Source organism: Vanacampus margaritifer, chromosome 15 (assembly GCF_051991255.1).
Source record: "Vanacampus margaritifer isolate UIUO_Vmar chromosome 15, RoL_Vmar_1.0, whole genome shotgun sequence".
NCBI lineage: Eukaryota > Metazoa > Chordata > Actinopteri > Syngnathiformes > Syngnathidae > Vanacampus > Vanacampus margaritifer.
In genome coordinates, this window is record NC_135446.1 from 5,942,696 (window position 1) to 5,965,168 (window position 22,473).

Consider the following 22,473-nt stretch of genomic DNA (forward strand, 5'->3'; position numbering starts at 1 on the left):
TGTTGATTCATCACACTACAGTTCACCACAATGTGAATGCAAAAGCTGTGGATAGTGTAAAAGAAGCAAGATTAAGAACTGGGCCACCTTTTGTTGAATCTGTTTTAGTCACTGTTTGTAGTGAACTTTGACTTCCACGCAACTGCTTTTTACACAGTAATCCCGCCACAATTTTCATTTCCTTGTTCTGCCACTAATCATCTCGCTTCCCGCCTTGGCTGCCTCATACTGATATCATAGTCAGTCTTGAATCCAGTGAATCAAAGTGCGTACAAAGCCCGGACGGTTCGCAAGACACTGTATAATGATGTGTTTTCTGTGTGTGTGAAAGGGAGATAAGATAATCCTTTTGGGAAGATTGGATCAAAGAGGCAAGTGGATCCCCCTGATGGATGCGTTTTCATTTTCAGCCCACGGACAAACGCACATCATTTATTTCTCACAGTGGCTTGAGAGCGGTATGGAATTACCGGTAATGTTAATCTAATAACGTGACAACAAAAAAATATAGATGCTGATGATGCACCAATCTTCATGCAGTGCCATGTTTGTTGCCATAAAATTGTGAAAGGTGATTAAAAACGGAAGTCAAGTTAAAAATATATTTTTTCACAAATGGGTGGGTTTTATGTGCCCTCTGATTGATCTTGCATTGTAGAATAAGAATTTAGCCTGTTTGGCTGCCCTCAGCTGTCCACTGGAAATGACGTCAAAATGCAGTTGGGCTCACAGTGCAGATGTCACGTGACTTTTTTTTTTTTTAAACTTCCGTTTTAGGAACAAATGAATCTCTTATTTCAAGGAATATCGCTGTGTACTATTCATTCGGAAGGCCCTGGGTAGATAGAAGACATACAGGGGGGAAATGAAAAGAAGGGTTTTCTAAAAAGTGGAAAATGATTCGGATTTATTTTGTAAATGTAGGTCAGTGTTTCTTCTAACTGCGCTCCTGGTAACCGCTGAGTATTACGTAGTATTAAGTGCACTGAATATGTAAAACTGGGCTCCTCTGAACCTGTCAATCAAAGTGAGTCAAGCCCCGCCCCCGCCTGCCCGCACGTCTCGCGCCAGTTGAGCGAAGCGAGTAAATAGCGAGAGAAGCCTCAAGATGGCTGACTCGCGGAGCTCCGTCCGCCTCAGCAGCGGAGCCGCGGCGGCCGTCCCCGTCAAAAGCCCGTTCCCCAAGCCTTCGGAGGCGAAGAGAGCCCCCGAAAACCACCCGCAGTCTTCCCGGGACTTGAACGCGCCGCTGCCCAAGAAGCTCCGAGTCGATGAGAGGAGCGTCAAACCAAAGAAAGTCGTCCGGGATCGGGATGGAGGGCTGCTGGGAGGCAACAGTAGCGGCAAAGACAAACTCCAGCAGCCGACGAAGCAGCCGAGTATCGCGGCGGGTTTGTGGAGCCTCAGCCCGGCCAGCGCGAGCGCCGCTTTGGTCCCCACTCTCGGCGGAAGCCAGGCAGCCGCCACTGGCCACAAAATCTTGAAGCAGAGCGATTTCTTCCTCCACAAGGCGCCTTCTTCCTCCGCTAAAAGCAAGAAGCCGAGCAAGGATAAACAGCGGGATAAGGGAGATGTGAAAAAGAAACTATTCGTGTCGCCCGCTAACAACGACATTAGCAAATTGAACCACATTTCTCCAGTGAAAAGACAAAATGGGAATGTCACGTTGCCACAAAAAGGTAGGCCACGTTAACATCCACTCAACACAATTAGATGAAGTTGACTTTACTACTATTTTCCTAAGTGATACCTTTAGCCACTTTCTCTAACATGTGCCCTCCCACTTAACGAGTGTGTGCCTTCTAATTCGCCTGGACCGTCTCGTTTTTGGACGTTTGGAAACTGCGTCCGTGAAACTGGCTGGACTGGAACACAAGCGGGATGTTTACGCTACAAAGCCCCCCGGCTGAGTCGACGTTTCCACGGGGCTAATGGCTGCCAGCTCTCGCTCACCCGCTGCTGAACCCTCGCAGCGGCGGTCACGTAGCTAACGTATAGATAATGAATAATCCGGAGGGGGAAACAAAGCAAATGTGTCTCGAGTCGGTTGGTTTAATACCTAAAGGGCGTTTAACGTCGAATTAAGGCTTTATTGTCGGTGGAGGATGTGTATTAAAAGTACACGCCGCTGTCATAACACGATGACAGGCGCCCGCCATTATGGACCAAGTGTTGTTTTGGTGGAGCACCACGCCCCCTCCGCTCCATTCATGCGCGTTACTTTTGACACATTTTATTCAATAACCTTAGCGTAAATTGGAAAAATGTTTCAACGAATGTCTTTCTCACTAACAATATCAGTATTTTTAAGATGTGATTTAGTCCCATTTTAGTCTCATTCGATGAATGCAAGGTTGTCCAAAGTCCGACTGGGGGTGTGGGTGGGCGGGATTCAATTTTATGGAGCACTGCCGTATATTCAAATAATTCATTTGAAAAATCACCCGAATTGGGTGAAATAGCTATCACAGCGCATTGGGCTGTGGATTTGACCCTCTACGTTAGGTCAAGGTTTTGATCCAACAAGGGATCAAACTGACCAGACCGATTATCAACGCTGATTAATATTCGGCAGTTGGATGAGCCGTTAAAAAAAATAAATAAATCTGACGATCAATTCACTCTGGAAACTCTGCACTTTTTGTTGTTGTTTGAAATTAATGGAAAGTTCAATCAACATTTAATTTATTTATTTTTTAAACTTTTTTTTTTACTTTTTGGGGAACTTAATTTACTATAGAACGCTATAGGTAGCTTTTGACTTGACATGCTGATGACGACCCCTGGAGCTCCTTGAACTTTTTTTTAGAATTTTAAAACAAAGATGTTTTCAGTTATCCTCCTTGGCAGCTAATAATTGGTATGGGGCCCAAGAGAGGAAAAAAAACCCCATCAGCCTAATGCTAGTAAAAACTATCTATATTGACAAGTTAAAGCTATCAAGGAATAGGCTACCAGGTTATCAATGTCACTATGGTAATAATACTAACGTTATTATCAACATTTTCAAAGAAACAACTTTCCACGATTTGCCACAGCAAGTCACTCACATGACATGATTGTCACAAACACCAGATGTCCTTCCTGACAACATTTTTAAGAATGTTTCATTAACTTTATTTCATCTTCAGTACACAACAAAAGTGTCAGCTCTTCATTCAGCCCAAATCCAACCTTCCATCCAATCTGCTGTCTCAAAAACAATTAACCCAACCTTTGGTAAGCATTAGCCCATTTGCCCAAAATCCACAGCTACCCACTGAGTGGGTCAGAAAAACAACCCAGTATTTTTTAGTGCTTAGCTATGTCACTGATAATACCATGCTGCAATTTGGTCTGTTTATTTTGCAAATTATGTTTAACAGCTTCATGTGTGCATTTTAACCTTGTTGGAGGTACTGACCACCGCACTTCTCCACCTGCCGTCACAGCTGGTGTATTTTCTAGTGCCAGTTAGACAACAGCTGGATCAGGAACCGCGGCGTAGTCATGGTCCATGAAGGCATCGTTATGGCCAGACTATTTGTGCTGTCTTCTGTCATTTTTCAGGAGGAGGTCTTGGTCTTCTCTCCCAAACAACCTGGGCTCTATTTTGGAATACATTTGCGGGGGAGTGGGCAAGACCAAGTTTTGGTATTTTTCACTGACCTGATCAAGCGGCCACAACATGACACATTTTAAAAAAGGCATTTAAAGTCAAACCACTAAAAGGTGAACTCAAGGTAAAAACATGTGAAACATTAAAGAACAATATTATCTTGTACATATTGTAGCCTATGACTGTATCATAACAGCACATTTAGTTTTGCTGGCACTCTACTTTGGGATACACCATTGCAGGCTCTTAGGCTGTTTACGCATGTGAGCGTTGCTGTGTAAATGATGTCATCCTTTTCCACTTGGTCCGTTTAAGAGGTCGCGCCGTGAACAGCGATGGCAGCTGTCGAGAAACATGTTGTGGACACAACTGTCACTGGCACACAAGATGTAAAAATACTATGAAATATTCATGCGGGCTGTCAATTGGGCGGCTTTTATTACGCGGTGACTGATGTGGCTGTTGGTGGCACTGACACAACTTCATTTGGGTAACCCGCCTTTGACAGACGTTGCATCACACGAAGCAACAGGAGTCGTTGTGACATTGTCAAGTAATAGTGGTTACAACTTGTAGCAGAGGTAAGCCCAATTACATGCCTTCTGTGTGTTCTCTCAATAGTGCCCCTATTAGTCGCTAACCAAAACAGCAGCAGTGCTCATCATATAAACAGTTTAAAGATTTACAGCATACTGTAGCGTTTAACTCATTCAATGCCATTGACGGCTATAAACGTCAAAAATTCATTTGAGCTATATCTATTAGTTAAACTTTTTTTTTCCACTTTTGTTAACAAGAGTATGTCAACCTAGAAAAAAATATTGTACATTTAGAACCGATGTAAAATTTGTGAATAATCGTGAGTTAACTATTAGTCATGCATTTAATAACAATTAAAAAAAATATTGCGTGACGCGATTTAAAAAAAGAAAGAAAAGATTGTTAAAAATTAATTGTAATTAATCGCATGACTTCACTAGTTAACTCACGATTAATCAAAAAATGTATATCTGTTCTAAATGTACAATTAAAAAAAAACATAAATTCATACTCTTGTTAACAAAAGTGGAAAAAATGTTAAACTAATAGAAATAGTTCAAATGATTTTTTTACGTCTATAGCCGTCAATGGCAGTGAATGAGTTAAGAGGAGATACTTTCAAGTCTTGTTGCTTTTAACTAGGGCTGAACAACTCGAATAAATCGGCATTGCACTGTAGTGAATGAAATTTTTGAAATTGCGAAGGAAAACAAAAAAATCCATAATTTTGGTCAATTGGTAGATGGCATTTTTTAGGAATATGTTAACTTGTTATTTATTTATACAATGTCTAGATAGGTAGAGTTCTTCACAATTGCCATCCACATGTTTACATATTAGTTTCATGAAAAGTTTAAATCACAAAGCCACACATTTGTTTGCATTATTGTTGTAATTAACTTAAGTCTTACTGGTAAGAGTTTTGTGAATCTGTCGAACTTGTCGTGTTGAACACTTAATTAAAAATGTCATTCATATTAAGTCATGGTTAACTTGCATACATTTTAGTTTAAGCCTAAACTAAGCATTTATGTATTATAATTATCATATATATATATATATATATATATATATATATATATATATTGTGTAATAAATGTAATGTTTGTTTGTTACAAATACATGCGAAGACGCCCTTGAAAAATGTTAATTTACTGATGTTTACCCTCAGGTGTTCCTTTAGTCTTGATGTTTCACACAGTGAACATGCCCTCACTATTGCAATTGCACTGTTGTGCACATCGACCTGACATTTGATCTTTTATTGTGCAAGGCAAAACACTTTTTTTCTCGCCAAACCTGCTCCTCCTTAAAGAAAATACACGTTTATGATGACGTCAGTCTGGCTGTGAGTGACATGACAACATCTACCTGCTCGTTCATGGCCATGACGTTATGATGCCTTGCGGCTCCAGTAGTGTAGTCAAGGCTCTTAGGCACCCCCTAACACAACACGCACTCGCAATCGAAGGTCTGAAGTATGTCCTGGCATGTCGGTCACGTTAATCTGGCCGCTGAGCTCAATAAGTCTCCCTTTGTTGGCATTTTACAGTACAGGCCAGCTAAATGGATGTTTTCAAGCATGCTACCAAGAAGCTTACAGTGTCATTTTAATATTTGTGAGAATGGCTGTGTTCTCGCAGATTCCTCCTGTCCAACACCTGCATAAAAAGTAGAAGAAAAATGGCCCACTTAAATTAAAAAGAGGTTGTTTTTTTCAAACGCGCGTCTCGTCACTCCTAAAAAAGTGGTCGTCATTCTTGCACCTATTCTCCTATTGCCCCTTTAAGCCTTCCTTTTAAGCCTCCATGAAAGCATTTTCCACTTTGATGGTGCGAGCGGCGCCCGCAACCCCGCCGTGTTCACTTGCACACTCCCCACGTCTACACACGCTCAATGGGGGGGGGGCAGCTTCTTCTTTTCGTCTTTTCTAAGATAGACTGAGACTCAAGTGGATTCAAAGAAAAGGATTATTTGGAAAAGGAGAAAAATGTTGCTAGAATGAAATAAGTAGATGTTACCAAGTCCCTTAGAAATGATTAATGTTTGTAATATATCATTAAGCTTTACGCATATTGGCGGAACATGTTGGCTGTTATTTAGCATTTTTATGCAAAATCGGTGATCACCTGCTGTGTCATAATTTGCTGATCGATCAATTGATTGATCAAGAATAAAACATTACAGTTGGATTTTTTTTTCCAATTCTTTTCCAATATATTTTTCTCCGCCCCATTTTATATTGAATGTTTATCAGTGTTTTGGGAGATTTTTTTAGAGTTTAATTGTTGCTATGTTTCCCCAATGCATTTCAATGGGCGACAGTTATTTTCCAATTTTGGCTACTTGTGGGCTGGGCTCCCAATCCCCTTTGAATAGTGGCGGTCGACTGTAGAGTAAATGAACAGGTTGTTTAAATAGATATATTGGTCCATATTTTGGTCAGTTCAGTTATCTGTTGTTGTTGTTGTTGTTTTTCAACTTGGTGATCAGCTCCAAAATCCTGATCGTGGAAAGCATGTCCCGTAAGATATCGTAGGAAACATCAAGTGCTATGATCATTTCTGCATCGTAGCTCTTCTGACTTAAATGTTGTGTACAAGGGAATTCAACAACGTGTAAGATGACTGAGTAAAAACATGTTTTTTATTAGCTTCAGGACGCTGAAGGTCTCCTCTGTGTCCCCGCAGAACTCCTCAACAAGGACAAGACTAAAGATCGTGAGCGAGGGGAACGTGAGGAGAAGAAGAAGCACAAAGTGATGAACGACATTAAGTGGGAGAATGGAGAGGTCAAGCAGCCCATTAAAGGTATTTATATATAGATAGATAGTTTTTTTTTGTGAGGACCAAAAATATGGAACAAGTAGACACAAATGGGGACGTTGATAACTAATGTCTGCACATTAAGTTAAACAGACATCATTCTGTCCTTGTGGGGCTTGTTTTACTGTACCGTACACTTGATGATTTTTATATATATATATATATATATATTTATTTATTTATATATATATATATATATATTATTGCGCATTGAATTTAGTCTAGTCAGCTTTATTTTTGCCAGTCATGTGTGCAAGGCAAACAACACTCGTGGTTTGATGCATCTGAAAGGAGGAGGCTGACCAAGTGTTTATTTATTTTTCCAAGTACTCAAATGTTAGGAGCAGAAAGAAAGAAATCTTATCAGTTTCAAGTTTACAGCTGAACTGGGCATCGCAGCCAGATAGGCGGCCAGAGGAGACAGCGAAAGGAAATCAATAAGCAGCAAGCGGCTAGTTTACGGCCGCTGGGGCTATTTGTTAGCGTGTTTGTGTGTGGGAACTTGTCTGGATGCTGTTTAATGTCATCTTGTGGCTACACATGCGTACTTGTAATTAGTGCAATTTTAGCAGCCATCACTCCCCAGGTTCAAAGAAGGGTGGGGGGAAAAAACATTAAGCATTCATAGTAGGGCTGAATGATACTGAAAAATAATTTAGTAGCATTTTTTTCCCTCTCAATATTATGATTGTGATTTAATATCCATTTTTTTCAGTGCCTCTTCCCATTTATTTTTAACAAACAAAAGCAATAAATTAATAATATATCAGTACCGGTACATAAATGTTTTGCTTTTATAGGTTAGGCTTATGCTAAAATCAAGGCAAACAAACCACCAGTATAGATCATATCATTTGTTTCCAGATATTCTATTCAGCTCTTGTGGGGCTTGATGACACTTTAGCGATGAAAGTGTGTGTATTTGCAGAAAGGAGAATTGGGGGAGGGAGTTTGTGTGTGTGTGTGTGTGTGTGTGTGTGTGTGTGTGTGTGCGTGTGTGTGTGTGTGTGTGTGTGTGTGTGTGTGTGTGTGTGTGGGCTAAAGAGCTTTTGGATTAGTAGCTTGTGTGCAAATACTCGCTCTGTTGCTCTCTTTATTGTTCCAACACACACACACACACACACACACACACACACACACACACACACATTGTATTACAGTCTGCGCTCAGCCCGTCTCATTCCCGCATTATGTGCCATCAAAAAAACGTGCCTGGGGTGCAAACGAGACGGCGCAAGATGTTATCGGTCGCTTGAAAGTGTGCTGATGCAGCAGCACATCTATCCGGACTTGCTATTTATTTATACTAACTGTTCACTTTGGGTGAACAGTTGCCACAGATGTGTGTCCTCATATCCATGAACAAGACCACACTGGACACATAAGTAAATGCATTGGCTGGCTTGCTGTCCTGCCCCCAGCATTCAGGAGATGTCTGCACTAGCATGCATGCAGTGGAGGGTCGTGACTCATGTTAGCTTGTCTCCAGGCTTTCCAGTTCATTATATTTGATGGCATACCAGGTGGAAACGCAATTATTACTCAACTACTTTAATAATCGAGTAATTGTTTGGAGCCATTTTTAAAACTTTAAATGGGCCACTCCAAATCCTCTGATTTCAGCATATCAACAATAATTGTTCAATGATTTCTGTAGTCCTTCATGAATGAAGACTCATTATCTTCTGTGTTTCATCAAAATTAGACATTTGCAAACATGTTTTTTTACTTTGGAAAACAATTACCGAACCGGCGGTAACAAAGTACAACATCAATCCCCCCTTTTTTTTTTTAAATCACTATACAAAATAAACACCAATCACTGGTTAGTAAACAACAAAATCAAAATAAAGTAATCAGGGAAAAAATGTTTTTGTAATATACTTTAATGCTAAATTAAAACGAATCAGATTAGTCGAGTAATCGATTGAATAATCAATAGATTAATCAATTTAAAAAAATATTCGATATATACTCCACCGTACTTTGGCTGCAACTCTTCTCACATTTTAATCATTACACCATCATATAAATACATTGTTTTATTTCTGTGATTTAATATACGATTATTATTTTTTTCAAGGTCTTTTTTCTTTGTGCTAACTAATCTGTGAGAATAAATAATATCAGATTTCTTATACAAAAATGTTTTGGTCTTCAACCATACATTAAAATGAAATACTTTTTAAAAAAAAATCTAGTTCAATTACAACTGTTAACTTGCTTATTTTTCACTTGCAGTCTTTCAGGACATCTTCATGATTGTACTAAAAATGTGACATAAACATAAGTCAGAACGTGGAATTACAACAATAGTGCAAACAAATCTTTGGCTTTATCATTTCAACTTTCACGTTTCATGAAACAATGATTTATAAACACGTAGACTACACTTACGTAAGCACTGAATGTATCTGGACACCATATAAATAAATTAAGTCAATCACAAGCATGAAAACAGAAGCAACGACGTTAGTGAAACGCAAATTTCGACTGTACTGTGCTAGAAAGCATTTCACAGTTGAATGATTTCTTTGCCTTGCAGATGGAGGCGTCAAAGCCAAGATCAACTCGGAGCTGCAAATCAAAAAAGTCAAGAAGAAAAAGAAGAAGAAACACAAAGAGGGGGAGAAGCACAAGCGAGTGAAGATGTACCATCGCTCGTGCCAAACCACTTGTGCCGGCCTGCTTCTTCTTCCCTCTCCATCAATTCACCTCGCCGATTCCTCCTCGTCCCCCACTGCCACGTCGCCGTTTAAATTGCCGTTACCCGTTTACCCTTCGCCCAACAACAAAAGTCCACACCTCCACTCGTCTTATGTGAACTTCTCTCCACACAAGAGCCTGCAACCTACCGTCCACCCCGGCCTTTCAAGCCTAGAGTTTGCCCCTTACATCCACGTCGAGGCTCAGCCCAACGGCGGCGCTCTGGTGGCCCACGCCTACGTCTCGCAGCTATCCTCTCTCTCCACGGGCCAGAGGCAGAGGTTCGCCCAGGAGTTTGTAAACCTGGCGTTCAGCGAGGACTCGTCGCAGGTGCCAGCAAACTCATCCACTGTTGAGTAGACGAGAAATTGGGGCCGAACAAATTTAATCCAATTCAATCATCACAATGTAGTGGAATGCGGTTTTCAATTTTCAACCTGCTACATTTCTGTCGGTCGGTAAATCAGATATTTAATGTTTAGTGTAATACACATAAACTTGTTTAAATAATACAAGTAAAGAGAGAGGACCCTGAAAAAATAATTTGCATAATAAATTGTAATTGTAATGTTGAGGGGGGGGAAAAAATTATATAGATTATTTTTCAATATCATTCAGCCTGCATGCTTTTTCTCACCCTTATTCCGTGCATCCTAGGCTGCGCATTACGTGATGGGCATCGTCCACGGAGAAGCCTCCTACCTGCCCGGCTTCCTCGACTACTTCTCCACAAAGTTCTCATCAACGCCGGTCAAAATGGAGATCCTGGGAAAGAAGGACATCGAAACCACCACAATGGCTAATTTCTACTGCCAGGTAAGAATCCTCACGTGGGCGGCGTCCTCCATTCAGAGTTGTGGGCTGGTGTGATCTTTACAGTTGGTAAAAGCAGATTTTACACTTTTTTATGGGGTGGAGGTGTTTTTTGTTCATATTATGTGAAACACAACAGATTGAATTGCTGATCCACTTTATGGGTCAATTTGACCCAACTTTCTGGGGTGTTTGATACAAAATGACCCAATTTCTTGACCCAAGTAAAGGATCTGATCAATATTTATGAGTTGTTTTACACTAAAAGATCCATTTCTTGACTCGTAGTTGGGTCAAATTGAACCAAGTACAGGATTGGTCCATTTTTGACCCATAGTTGGGTTCTTTTTCACCCAACTGTTTTAGAATGTTCTGTCCTCCACATAATGAATGATGTCAGCAGCATCCAGCCGTAATTTGACTGTTGTGGTTTACACCCTAAAATCAAAGCTGCCAATTTACAAATTTTTCACTCAGGCAGACGAGTAGTAAAACAGAACTGCTTCAAGAGATGGTGCTTCGTATCCATCGCTAATGACCGCGCTGACCAACTGGTCGGAGCATCTGCTTCCATCTGTGTCACATTAGACAGCGTTTGCCATTCCCGCTAATGTCCCATCGCTCAAATCTAATGAGAGCCCAAGCAACAATGGCGGCAACTGCTCCTCGAAAATTGGAATGATCCAGTGACAAGAGGGACATCAAGAATTGAACAATGTATGCAGAATTGTGCTTGTAAAAAGTGGTCCTCTTGAACATGAATAAATGTCATTGTGGTTATAAATTGCAGTGGCGTGCAGCTCATTTTGAGCTCCCACTGTCCACTAATGAAAAGGCTTGTGTGCCCTCCAGATTGCAGACTCACTAGACACACTGGCACAGGGAAAAAAGGCGGGAAAATGCTTCTTCTTTTTTTTTCGCGCAGTATAAAAGGAGCTACTGTCTATTCTTTGTTAGTGAGCACAGCATGTGTGTTTGTGTGCGTCGTACTACACGGTGTGCAGCAGTTCATGCGCTGGTTCTCTCCTTGTTTTTTCATCCTGTTCTCAAATATTCATAATAATAAGAATATAATACCTTGGCTGCCCCATCGGCACGTTCCTCAGTCTATTAAATCCAATGGGTTAATAATAAGCACAAATGCTGTTAGTGCTGTCCCTTTAAGAGTGGTGCCAAACGCCATCTTTCTCGAGCCGCTACGCTCTCGGCAGTGACCTTGGGAAGTCGACAGTCTGCCCACGGATAGTAGCGTACACATTGATAAATACATCCAGGGCCAGGTGTGCACGCTCGCATACATCTTCTGCTCCTTTTGTTCCTGTGAGAATGAGACAAGGGCAATGTGTGCAAAAGTGTTGGGACACCTGCCCTTTATACCCGTTACGTTCCCCTCGTTTTGTGACTACAGTGTCCACTCTTCTCTGGAGAATGTTGTACAAGTTTTTGGAATGTTAGTGTGTGGAGCTTTGCCCACTCATCCAGAAGAGTTGCCCCATGAGAGGATTATGGAACATTTGCTGCAAAGCCTGGCACAATGGGTGACCAGCCCCTGCTCTGAAGTCACTTCCTGTTAAGGTGGCAAAAGTACTACTACTCAGTACTTAAGTAGAAGTTTAGACACTTGTTAAAAAAAAAAAAAAGACTGGTAAAAGTGGGCACACTGATGCATCTCATTTATTTAAGTGTAAAAATGTATCGACTGAAAGTAGAAAAGTAGAAGAAAAAAAGTTCAATGCGTTGTGTTTACTTTGACTTTATGCCATCAGTACGTTTCTGTAGATAGCTAGATTTACCTGATTGAGCATTTTTAAATGCTTAATTTTCCTCAGATTCCTTAAAAATTCTCAGCAATCGTGACAACACATTTCCATCAATTATTCTCAAAGCCGACAAACTCAAACAGTTCTCTTAAAGGGACAGTAACGTGAAAAATCTTTTTTGGGGAGCTTTTGGTCATATTAAAATGGTAATTCCTCACCAAAAACATGACCAAAGTGGTGTTTTCCTCCAAATTGCCTCTCTATGAGAAATTCTAGGTCATTGTGCTCTCTGAGCACCAGCCCCTCCCAACCTGAGAAAACTAGTGGGTGCTCACTTTATGATGTCATTAGGTGTGGCCCCACCCCCGCACCGCCCACTTTCTCTGAGACCTCCATAGAATAGTGATAAAAGTAGCCTTTATCAGTAAACATTCTGTCCAAATTAATTCAAAGCAAACAATTATCCTTCACATTTGCAATGACAAAGTGCAATGACAATTGGCCGTCTTATTAAAAATCCCAGAAGTGTGCTGGCTGACACTTGTGTAAAACTTTTTTCGCTGATGAACCTAATTGAACAATTGGTGTAGTCGTTGGCGCACTTGCCCTGTATGCAGCAGGTCCCCGGTTCTCGACCTACTCAGGGTTTTTTTCTTCTTCTTCATTCTTCTTTCCTCTCTTCCCCTCATCCATGATTTCTTGCGGCAAGGAGTCGTTTTGTTTCAAATGTTTATTGAAGAATTGATGGTTGCGTGGCCATTCACAAGAGTGCTCCAGCAGCAGCCTGCTCGGACCAGAGTGGGCGGGGCAACCACACGGGGAGAGGCGGGGTTTTACTGAACCGGGACGTTTTACTTCCACGTTAGAAAAATAACCAGCAAAACACTTAATATTTCATAACAAATTACACCGCTATTATATCAAAGGTAAGATTTAATCATTATATGCCTATAGTTAACTGTGGGCTTAAAATACCATGATCTAATCCCTTTAAAATAATTTTGCTTCGTCGAATGTCTGAGGCCATGTACACACGTAGCAGGGTATTTTTTTTAAACGGTTCCCTCCTCTGGGTGTCGACAAAATAATGTCCACACCACCACGTTTGTAGAAAACAAAACATCCACAGCTAACTGCATTAATGCGTTTTTATTAAGTACGTTCATAACAATTCCAGACCTTAAGGTGGCAATAGTTCCTCAAATCCTATCCTCCGTCTGGCGACGCCACTTCCACAAGTTGGGCCTACAATGAGATGCATGCCAAGTCTCGAGGCGGCAGTAGCTAGCCAAATACTACTCATTTCTTGATGTCACTTCACCATACGTCACACAAGCGCGGACTGTCAGCCGCTGATCTGTATATATGCGGATCAGTGCTGTCAGGGTACACAAAACTTTTTTTATTATTAATTTAAAAAAATACTTGTAAACAGTCAATGAGTACATCATAAACGGAGCATAGGAAAACAAAGAGGATAAATTAAAAAAAAATCTTAAAAAGCTTCACTTTTTCTTTTTTTAAACAACTTTTTTTCCCCCACTCGCTCACCACACACATACAAACCAGCGAATCCACGCCGCCTTTTTTTCTTCTTTTTTAACAATTTGAGGTATGTGATTAAGCAATGTGTGTGGAGGAGGACGTAAAACTTCGTTTACTGACGGACACACGCGACCGCGGAGCTGGAGAAATACGCAAATCTTCATTTTGGCCGAAGTTTTTAGAAACCTTCCTTTGTAATGAAAAAAATGGCCAGTCTGTTTTTTCAGTCTCCATCTCAGTCAATAATTTCCCGCCGCTGATTCCTGTTTAGACACGAATGAAAATAGTGTAGTGGCGCTCGTTTTAAAGTTGCAGGATTTGATTTGTGTTCTGACTCACTTTTGTTTTTATTATATAATTAGCGTGTGCTACTGTAGCCAGTCCTCATCCATACATGGAGGGATCACGTCGGCATTAACTCCGCAGCCGTGTTCATTTGGACTACAGTGCATTTGTAGAGGATCAATAAAAATGCGCCCAGTCGGCTAATGCGGCGCTTTTACTTAGAGCGCATTCAAGCAACCCTTTTGTTGCCAAGCGCAGCAAGAGATTATGTAATAAATGTGTGTTGGGCAAAGTGGTGGCTTTGTTGTGACGCAGTACTGTAACACACTAATAGACTTGCTCTCATTGAGCCACATCCGCAACACAAACAATACAAACAAACACATGCAAAAAGATGCTCAGAGGTGAGGAGAAGGTCATTAGTTGATGTCAACAAGAGGAAGGACTGGCTGGCGCTATTATCGGTGTACTTTGACAAACAGATGATTACAACAATACATGAATGAGGGGGCTCAGCGAAGCAGGTACTTTGAAATTGTGTGCACACAAAAACGTGATCCGTCAGTATCTAGGTCATTGACTCAGTAAGACTATTTTAAGTAGAGTGGATATAAAAAGTTTACTCAGCCCTGTTCAAATGCCAGCTTTTTGTGACATAAAAAAACTGAGACCAAGATAAATCATAGCAAGTTGTTTTCCACCTGTAATGTGACTTATAACCTTTACAAGTCAATTGAAAATAAAAACATCTTTGAGAGGGGAACGGTCAAAACATTTTTAAAATGTGGTTGCACAGTGTGCACTGTCATTGTTTTTAAAACTGGGCAAATAAATGTAATGAAAAGCCTACTTGAACAGCTAAACTTCATTGGGGGTTGACCTGAGGGACTATTAATGGTGGCAGGTGTGAAATCAGATCATTCTGGACACAGCTAGTTATAAGAAACACATGATTTTTTTTTTTTTTTACAGTTTTTTTCTTCTTTTTTTCAATTGAGTCGTAGAGGTTATACAGTGTTGGAAAACATTTTTAAAGGAATTATCTTGGTTTCGTTTTTTTTTATATCAGGCAGGGATTTTTAGCTGTTTTTTTTGGATGCGTCCCTTATGTTTGTCTGTGTGTTTATATGGAGCGACCATTTAAAGCATGCGGCGAGGACATAACTGCTTGTTGCAATCAAGCAAACAAATGCACACGTTGCCAGCACAGTGTTGTTGACTTGAGCTTGAAGCTACACATCTTCAGCACAATTTGAAGATTTACCAAAATCTGAACCCACATACAACAAACATACAACAGGATGAAATGGTAACAGCATCATCATCACATTTGTTTCTCCGTACGGCAGGTGAAGAGAACCTACAGCCACGGCACGTACCGAGCCGGGGCAATGAGGCAGATTAGCCTGGTGGGAGCCGTGGACGAGGAAGTGGGCAACTTCTTCCCGGAATTTCTCGGCATGCTGGAGGAGTCGCCCTTCCTGAAGGTGAATCCCGCTGAGGGTCAGATGAATGGTGACGTCAGCAAAAAGCCCGGGTGGCTGTCTAAGATAACATCCAATAAATTCCAGCTTTGCCATTTGAGCAACAATGGGCCAATGAAATGTATGAAATGTTTACTGTTGAGACTGAAAATCTGGAGTGACAGCCTCTGCTTCTGTGCTCTGTCAGTGTTGACTCTGCCTCAGCATGCAGTGTGGAAAATTGGCTTCATATGCAGAATATCAAAAGGCGCACATCCTCAAACACTTCATAGCTGCTCGGGGGAGCAGATACGCTTTTTTTTTTCAAATATTATATTGGCATGAGTTGGTGTTGAGCCGGAAATGGACATGTGCTTTCTCTGCCTGGCTATATATAGCGCACTCTTCCGTGGGGAACGTTTTCCAGCCTGAGCCTGATGAGTCCCAACGAGAGCGACGACGGGCCCATCATGTGGGTGAGACCAGGAGAGCAGATGATCCCTGTAGCCGACATACCAAAGTCGCCTTTTAAAAGAAAACGGTAAGGCTGGCCACCACATACAACTGTGGAAAGATTCCTACAAGTGTGCAGTTGACTTGAATTTGCTAACCCAACTTGTGACTGTTTTTTGTGCATTCATGAAAAAGTTTGGGCTTTTTCATTATAGTCAATCATTTTTATTTCATTTTGGCTTTTTTCAAATTCAGCTAAATTATTTTTAAAGTTTTTTTTGTTTGCTTTGTTTTTATATGTTGAACATGCTTTCTTTTGGTGAGTTTAAAAAAAATAGTTTTAGTTTTAGTTTTTTTTTTTTTTTAAGATGTTTTTCTCGAGTGCAAGATAAAAAATAAATAAATAAAATAAAATTAGGGCTGAGTCAAGAGTCCAAGTTACTTGGGTTTGAGTTTATGCTGATACCGAGTCATGATACAAATACCTCTGCAATGAAGGAAAAAAAATTTTTTCTGGAATGGAGATATCTCAAGATGATACCTATTTATGTGACTGTAAATCAGAAGTGGTTTAAATCAAATACAGAGGTAAAATATGTTATTCTCGACTTAAGAAATGAAGACATTTAAAAAAAATGTTTTAAAAATTATTATACTGATCAGCTAAAAAGCACGCAATCGCCTCGATTTCCCATCATGCCAAAACATAAAATGTAGTTTCAGTTAGCACTCTCCTTTTTATTTTATTTCATTCATGAAAATGTCTTTTTAATGTTTGTTTTCGTTAACTGTAATAACATTGACGCGCACACACAAATGTTTACTGGTAGACAAGACGTTATGCCATAATGAGTGTGGTAAAAGACACTAGACAGACACACTCATTATGTTTTAATAGTTATGTATTGTCTGTAGCTGAATGCCACACTGACTCCGGCATGAAATGTGTTTTGTGTTGTTGACGGATGCTATTAAGCAATAGATATGCGACGGCTGTGAGGAACACTTGCGCAACAGCCACGTTTGAATAGAATCCTGTCTGATAGAGGCAAAGGTGCTGAAATGATGTCATAATAAATCAGTCGTAGCGTCTTCTTCCTGTCAACTTTGAAATCACACGAAACACTTTCAGCTTCAGCTTGAGCATCGTACTTTAAAGGCTGTATGGAAACCAATCGAAATGTCCTTTACATTCCTGTCGCAACTTTCCTGGATTTACATTCATTACTGTCAGCGTGCAGCCAGCTCATGCCCAACAAGCCTTTGAGTGAGTGTTCTAGTCTGGCTCAGTAGTTTCCTTTCTGCTGTCGCTACTCGCGCTTCCTCCTCTTGTCTTCTCGTGAATGGGCCGGCGCAGCGTTAGCCTCACCGCTATTCTGTCTGTTCACACTGGCTTTGCAAAACGTATTTTGACGCTCTTGTCGATTCAGCAGTGAGCAGACCGCAGCGTGACTCCTGCTCAGCACAACTGTAAGAATGAGCAAGTCTGTCCTCTCCTCTTGCAGCTCCACCAACGAGGTGAAGAACCTCCTGCAGTCCCTGCCCAGGACCAGCGAGCCCCGAGAGATGCTCTTTGAGGACAGGACTCGAGCCCACGCCGACCACATCGGCCAGGGTTTCGAGCGTCAGACCACGGCGGCAGTGGGCGTGCTGAAGGCCGTATGCTACAAAGAAGGGTACGTATCTGTGTCAAGCTTTTCATTTCCACTCGTCTGGAAACCAGCAGGCTGATGTGAGTTGTGTGTTTACAGCTTGGAGCCTCCTCGCATAACCAAAGACGTGGTGTGCTTTCACGCGGCCGATTTCCCACATGTGGTGCAGCGGCTGCAGTTGGATCTTTATGAACCTCCGCTCTCTCAGGTCTTACACACACACACACACACACACACACACACGCACACGCACACACGCACACGCACGCATTTTTAAGAGAGGCAGTTGTATGCTACCACCTGATGGTTTAAAGTTGTACTGCATTCAATTATTTAAGGTAAGGTAAAGGTAAATTCCAGTGATTGTCACACCCAACTAAGTGGGGGCGAAATTTGTTCTCCGCATTTGACCCATCCCCTGAGGGAGCGGTGAGCAGCAATGATTGCGCTCGGGAATCACATGGTTATCTAACCCCCCAATTCCAACCCTAGCATCTACAGTAGGACCTTCTGACTTTTAGTTTAATTCGCTCTAGGTCTGTTACTAACTAATCTTTTTAGACTCACAGTTGATCACTGCTTAGCAATTTGTTACGACCATTTTGTCCGCAGCGAGAAAACTATGCGAGGCTTAGTTAACTTGAGAGGTATCAACTTGGCATGACGATTTAGTGGAAGACAAGGTTTTGAAAGGCACTCACACAATGCGTCATTTGTCCTTTTTTAGTAATGTAACCTTGGGCATCTTTTTTCTCACTGTGTTCGTCACTGGCTAATCCTGTGCAACAAATGTTCGTGACGGTTCTGGGCAGCACTAATAAAGTTTTAAAATTATTAAATCTAGTTTTGAGGCAGAAATGATTGTGTCGACCAATTTTAGTGGTTAAACAATTTTAATCTTCCTTCAAATTCTATAGGGTTTAATATTTATTATTTTTGAAGGCTTCAACTCTTCTGACAAAGCTTTCAACAAGGTTTAGAAGTGTGTTTATTGGAATTTCTGTGGGCCGAGCCAGTGGGCAGTCCTGCTGCTGCAATACGGCACCCATTTTGAGTATAATGTTACAGTTGTCGTCTGTATTTTTCTTCAAGTATCTCCTCACGGCTGACACGGGTCCAACCTGGAAGGTATTTGTCACGCTGGTGATGTGGCGTCAGAGTCGTAGTGTCAAAGCATTTTTACAAGTACAGACATAAGTATTGGGACACCTCATTTGTCTGTTTGATTGTCACATTCATTAACTGGATGAAACTGACACAAGCATCTGTCAAAAATAGTGTTCAGTTGTAAAAAAGTTAATTTAACAATACTGACATTGCATCGTATTGTCTCTCAGTGTGTGCAATGGGTGGACGATGCCAAACTGAACCAGCTTCGTCGGGAGGGCATCCGCTACGCCCGCATCCGCCTCTGCCACGATGACGTCTACTTCATCCCGCGCAATGTGGTCCACCAATTCAAGACCATGTCGGCCGTCTGCAGCCTGGCCTGGCACGTCCGCCTAAGGCAGTACGAGCAGGGAGGCCAGGAAGAGGAGGAGAAGGAAGAAGAGGAGGAGCTAGACATGCTGGAAGAAGTGAAGGCTGAGGAAGAAGAAGCAAAGGAGGAGGAGGAGGAGGAGGAAGAGTTTGGTGCAGCCACAAACAGGACGTTGCCAACTCTGGAAGATCTTCCTCGTCCTTGTTCACCCATTTTGTCTCCGCCGGCTGGTTCAGTGGACTCGGAAGCGAGAGCGCGTGACAAACCGGAGGAGGTTGTAAATGAGGTTGTAAAGGATGACGGGAGCTCCAAACGTCCACAGTTACCCTCGATTCAAGTCAAAGCAGAACTTCCAAAAAAGAGCAAACCTTCATCACCTCTTCTTCACCATCCTGACACAAAATTAACAGGAAACCCTCATCCCCAATTCCTTCTTCATCATCATCATCATCATAATCGTCCAGCGAGTGCTGCTACGTCGTCTTCCAGCTCGTCCTCTATGTCCCCAAAGTCTTCCTCGCCGCAAACGTCGTCTTTACTCCACATGTTAGCTGCTGCCAGCCCTTGCTCCTCCTCTTCCTCACCGAGTCCCAAGCCACTGCCCGACTCTCACCCGCACCCTTCCTCGGAATCGGCATCTTCCCGGCTGGCCCCCTCCCCTCGAAAGGACAGAGACTTGCCCCGCATCAACCCGGAAGCGGGCGCCGACATGCGCACGCCGACGTCCTCGGAGTTCCACGCCCACCTCGGTTCCCATGGCGACGCGCGGACTCGCGCACTGGCAGAAAAGTGGACTCGCGGCATTGACATGAGCCCCCGGACGTTCACGCATGGGCACCACATGCAGCAATATCCTCCCCCCATGCCACCCCCCCATCACATGCTCCCCCCCTCCTATTCGCCACTCTTGCCTCACTCCCACCTCCCCCACAGACCTCCGCTCACCTCGCACCAAAATCTGCCCCCCTTCCTCAGTCAGGTGCCACCCCCCCACCCAGTTCACATCAGCCAGCTGCACCTACACCCCCCACATCCGGGGGATGTCACCACCCAGCCCCAGCATTACTACCCCCAAATGCCCCCCCTCATGTCGCCCCACCAGTTCCACCACCCCCACACCAAACCCTTCTACCCCTCGCACTTCCCTTCTCATCACTTCCTCCCCTCGCCGCCGTTCCCCCACCACCCTCCCCCCCATTACCAACCTGTCACACCGGCCCCGCCTCCCCAACCGCCAACTCACACCTTCACACCGCCTCCCCCGCCGCCACCCTCCTCCTCTGAGTCTCCGCCTCCCCCACCACCACCCCCTCTCCCACCACTTCCCCCGAATCACGAAGACGAGCAGAGTTGATCTGGTTTTTCTCTCGATTGTTTTGCTTTCCACACCAAAATGTACAGGTTTCCTTTTGGGTGTGTTTTTAAAAGTAAAGTGGTTCATTTAACAGCTTTTTACATCAATTTTAGATTGTACTTTCATGTTCATCTCGTTTGTACACTAGAGGAGTGCATAAGTTTGGTACTTAACAAGTCCCAGTCTGGTATGAAAAGTGTTACAAAACAGGTACGTCGAGTCTCATTTTTGAAGGATGACGTTTTACTGTACAACCTACAGCTAATTAATGCTTCCATTTTGTGCCCGAGACTGTTTTTGAAACAAAACCGCCGTCTTACACAACACTTGTAGCGTTGTCCTGATGTAATACAATGGGTGAGATAATATTATGTGATATGATGACACTTCCTGTTGAGATGTTGCTATTTTTACATCGTAAAGTGTTACCTATGGATTCAGCTGTTGCCATGTTGTCTTGCCGGAGTGATGTCACAACCGCCTGCTGGCTCAAGACTCAATTACGTATTTTTATTAATGATCATGCACGCTTTAAATTGCTGAGTTAAAAGTAACCCAACTTGGGTGAAATAGCTAACCCAGCACTGAGTCCAGCCCTTTTGATCAAGGATTTGACCAAGCATGTTGGGTCAAGATTTTGATCCAACAAGAGGTGACTACTGGGTGATGAGCTAAAGCTACCAAGAAATGGGTTAGCAGGTTATTGTAACGGCTCTGGTTAAAAATAATACTGATTTTTATCACCAACATTTTGTAAGAAGTAGAAAAAGCAACATTTCCAACAAGACTCAAGTTCACGAGCATTATTGCAACAGTGTGCAGTGATATTAAGAAATAAGAATGTTACATACTTTATAACGTCATGACACAAATATGTGTCCAAAATGGTGACCAGTTTCAGCTTCTCAGCCTGCCCAAATCCAATTTTAACTTGGGTCAAAATAATTAGCCCAACCTTGGTTAAAGGTAACCCAATCTGCTCAAAATCCACATCTACAACCCAGCATTTTATAATCACTACCGTGCTGTAATTTTTAAATAACGACATAGCTGCCGTTCAAACCACAACTAGGAAAAATCCTCAATTGTAATTGGGCAGCCCATGGTTCGCCAGTCATAGTTCAGTATTGCACAGATTTAGCATATCAGTGGATGGAATGTAGGAGTCATTTCTAGAGTTCCGCACGAGTGATTGTGTGTTCTTCCAAGACTTTTGTATACACCACAACTTGTTTTTACGCTTATTATGAATGTTGGCTGCAGGCGATGCTTCCAAAAGCAATTTGTGACGGACATTCTGCTAACAAATGATGAAACAATTTGTCTCTTGTGTGTGAGTGTTTGTCGCACGGTTGTGGAATGTTTCTTGTCTCTTCCTCCCCAATTGCTAATGTAGCCCATGACATTCCCCCCAGTGCCTGTCCTCAACTGTAAACTATGGAATGTTCACACAGAGTCTTTGTTGTTTCATCATCCAAAGTTTCCCACTTGGACCCCCCCACACTCACTGGAAAATTAGACCAAAGCCTTAAAAAATGGTCAGCACGACTTCCCACAAGTCGAACTGTGTTTCCGCTATTTAGTCACGCAGCTAGAGTGGCAAATATTTCCAAAATGTAAGCTAACGCCTCACTTGTCGTGCTCTTTTGCCCCTCGGAAGGTTTCATTTTGAGAGGTGGAGGCCACCGTGAAGCAGCTTTTTTTCTTGTTTTTAATGCCTTGGGAGTTCAGGTGTGGTCAAACAAATGAAAAACCTGACATGATCATCTATATATTTTTCTGTACAAACTAGCATTGACGGTAGAAAGTCTTCAGGGACTTGTTTTTTCAGGATTTATTTATCTCGTGTGTTTTTGTATTTGATTTCAGTCATTTTCTTTTCAACGGTCAGCACTGTAGTGTACATAAGAGGTTTTGTAAAGACAAACACGTAGAAAGGTTTCTACTTTAAATAAATAAGAGTCAAACTAATAAAAGGCTCACTGGATGAAATAGTGTG

General features: G+C 42.1%; 1 protein-coding gene across 1 annotated transcript; it reads left to right on the plus strand.

The window, feature by feature from the left end:
- The first annotated feature begins 1,097 nt into the window (after positions 1 to 1,097).
- Positions 1,098 to 22,466, plus strand: LOC144035389 (uncharacterized). Its single transcript, XM_077545029.1, has 9 exons — positions 1,098 to 1,679; positions 6,829 to 6,948; positions 9,509 to 9,999; positions 10,327 to 10,485; positions 15,422 to 15,559; positions 15,934 to 16,076; positions 17,494 to 17,664; positions 17,740 to 17,848; positions 18,978 to 22,466. Exons 1-9 carry the CDS (start codon positions 1,109 to 1,111, stop codon positions 20,472 to 20,474), a joined length of 3,399 nt encoding a protein of 1,132 aa, XP_077401155.1. The 5' UTR covers positions 1,098 to 1,108; the 3' UTR covers positions 20,475 to 22,466.
- The last annotated feature ends 7 nt before the right edge of the window (positions 22,467 to 22,473 follow it).

Bases quoted from the DNA above. Each gene is read 5' to 3' on its own strand.
- LOC144035389 (XM_077545029.1), top strand. From the start codon at position 1,109: ATGGCTGACTCGCGGAGCTCCGTCCGCCTCAGCAGCGGAGCCGCGGCG. The intron at 1,680-6,828 runs GTAGGCCACGTT...GTGTCCCCGCAG, and splicing joins TGTCACGTTGCCACAAAAAG to AACTCCTCAACAAGGACAAG. The intron at 17,849-18,977 runs GTCTTACACACA...ATTGTCTCTCAG, and splicing joins ATGAACCTCCGCTCTCTCAG to TGTGTGCAATGGGTGGACGA.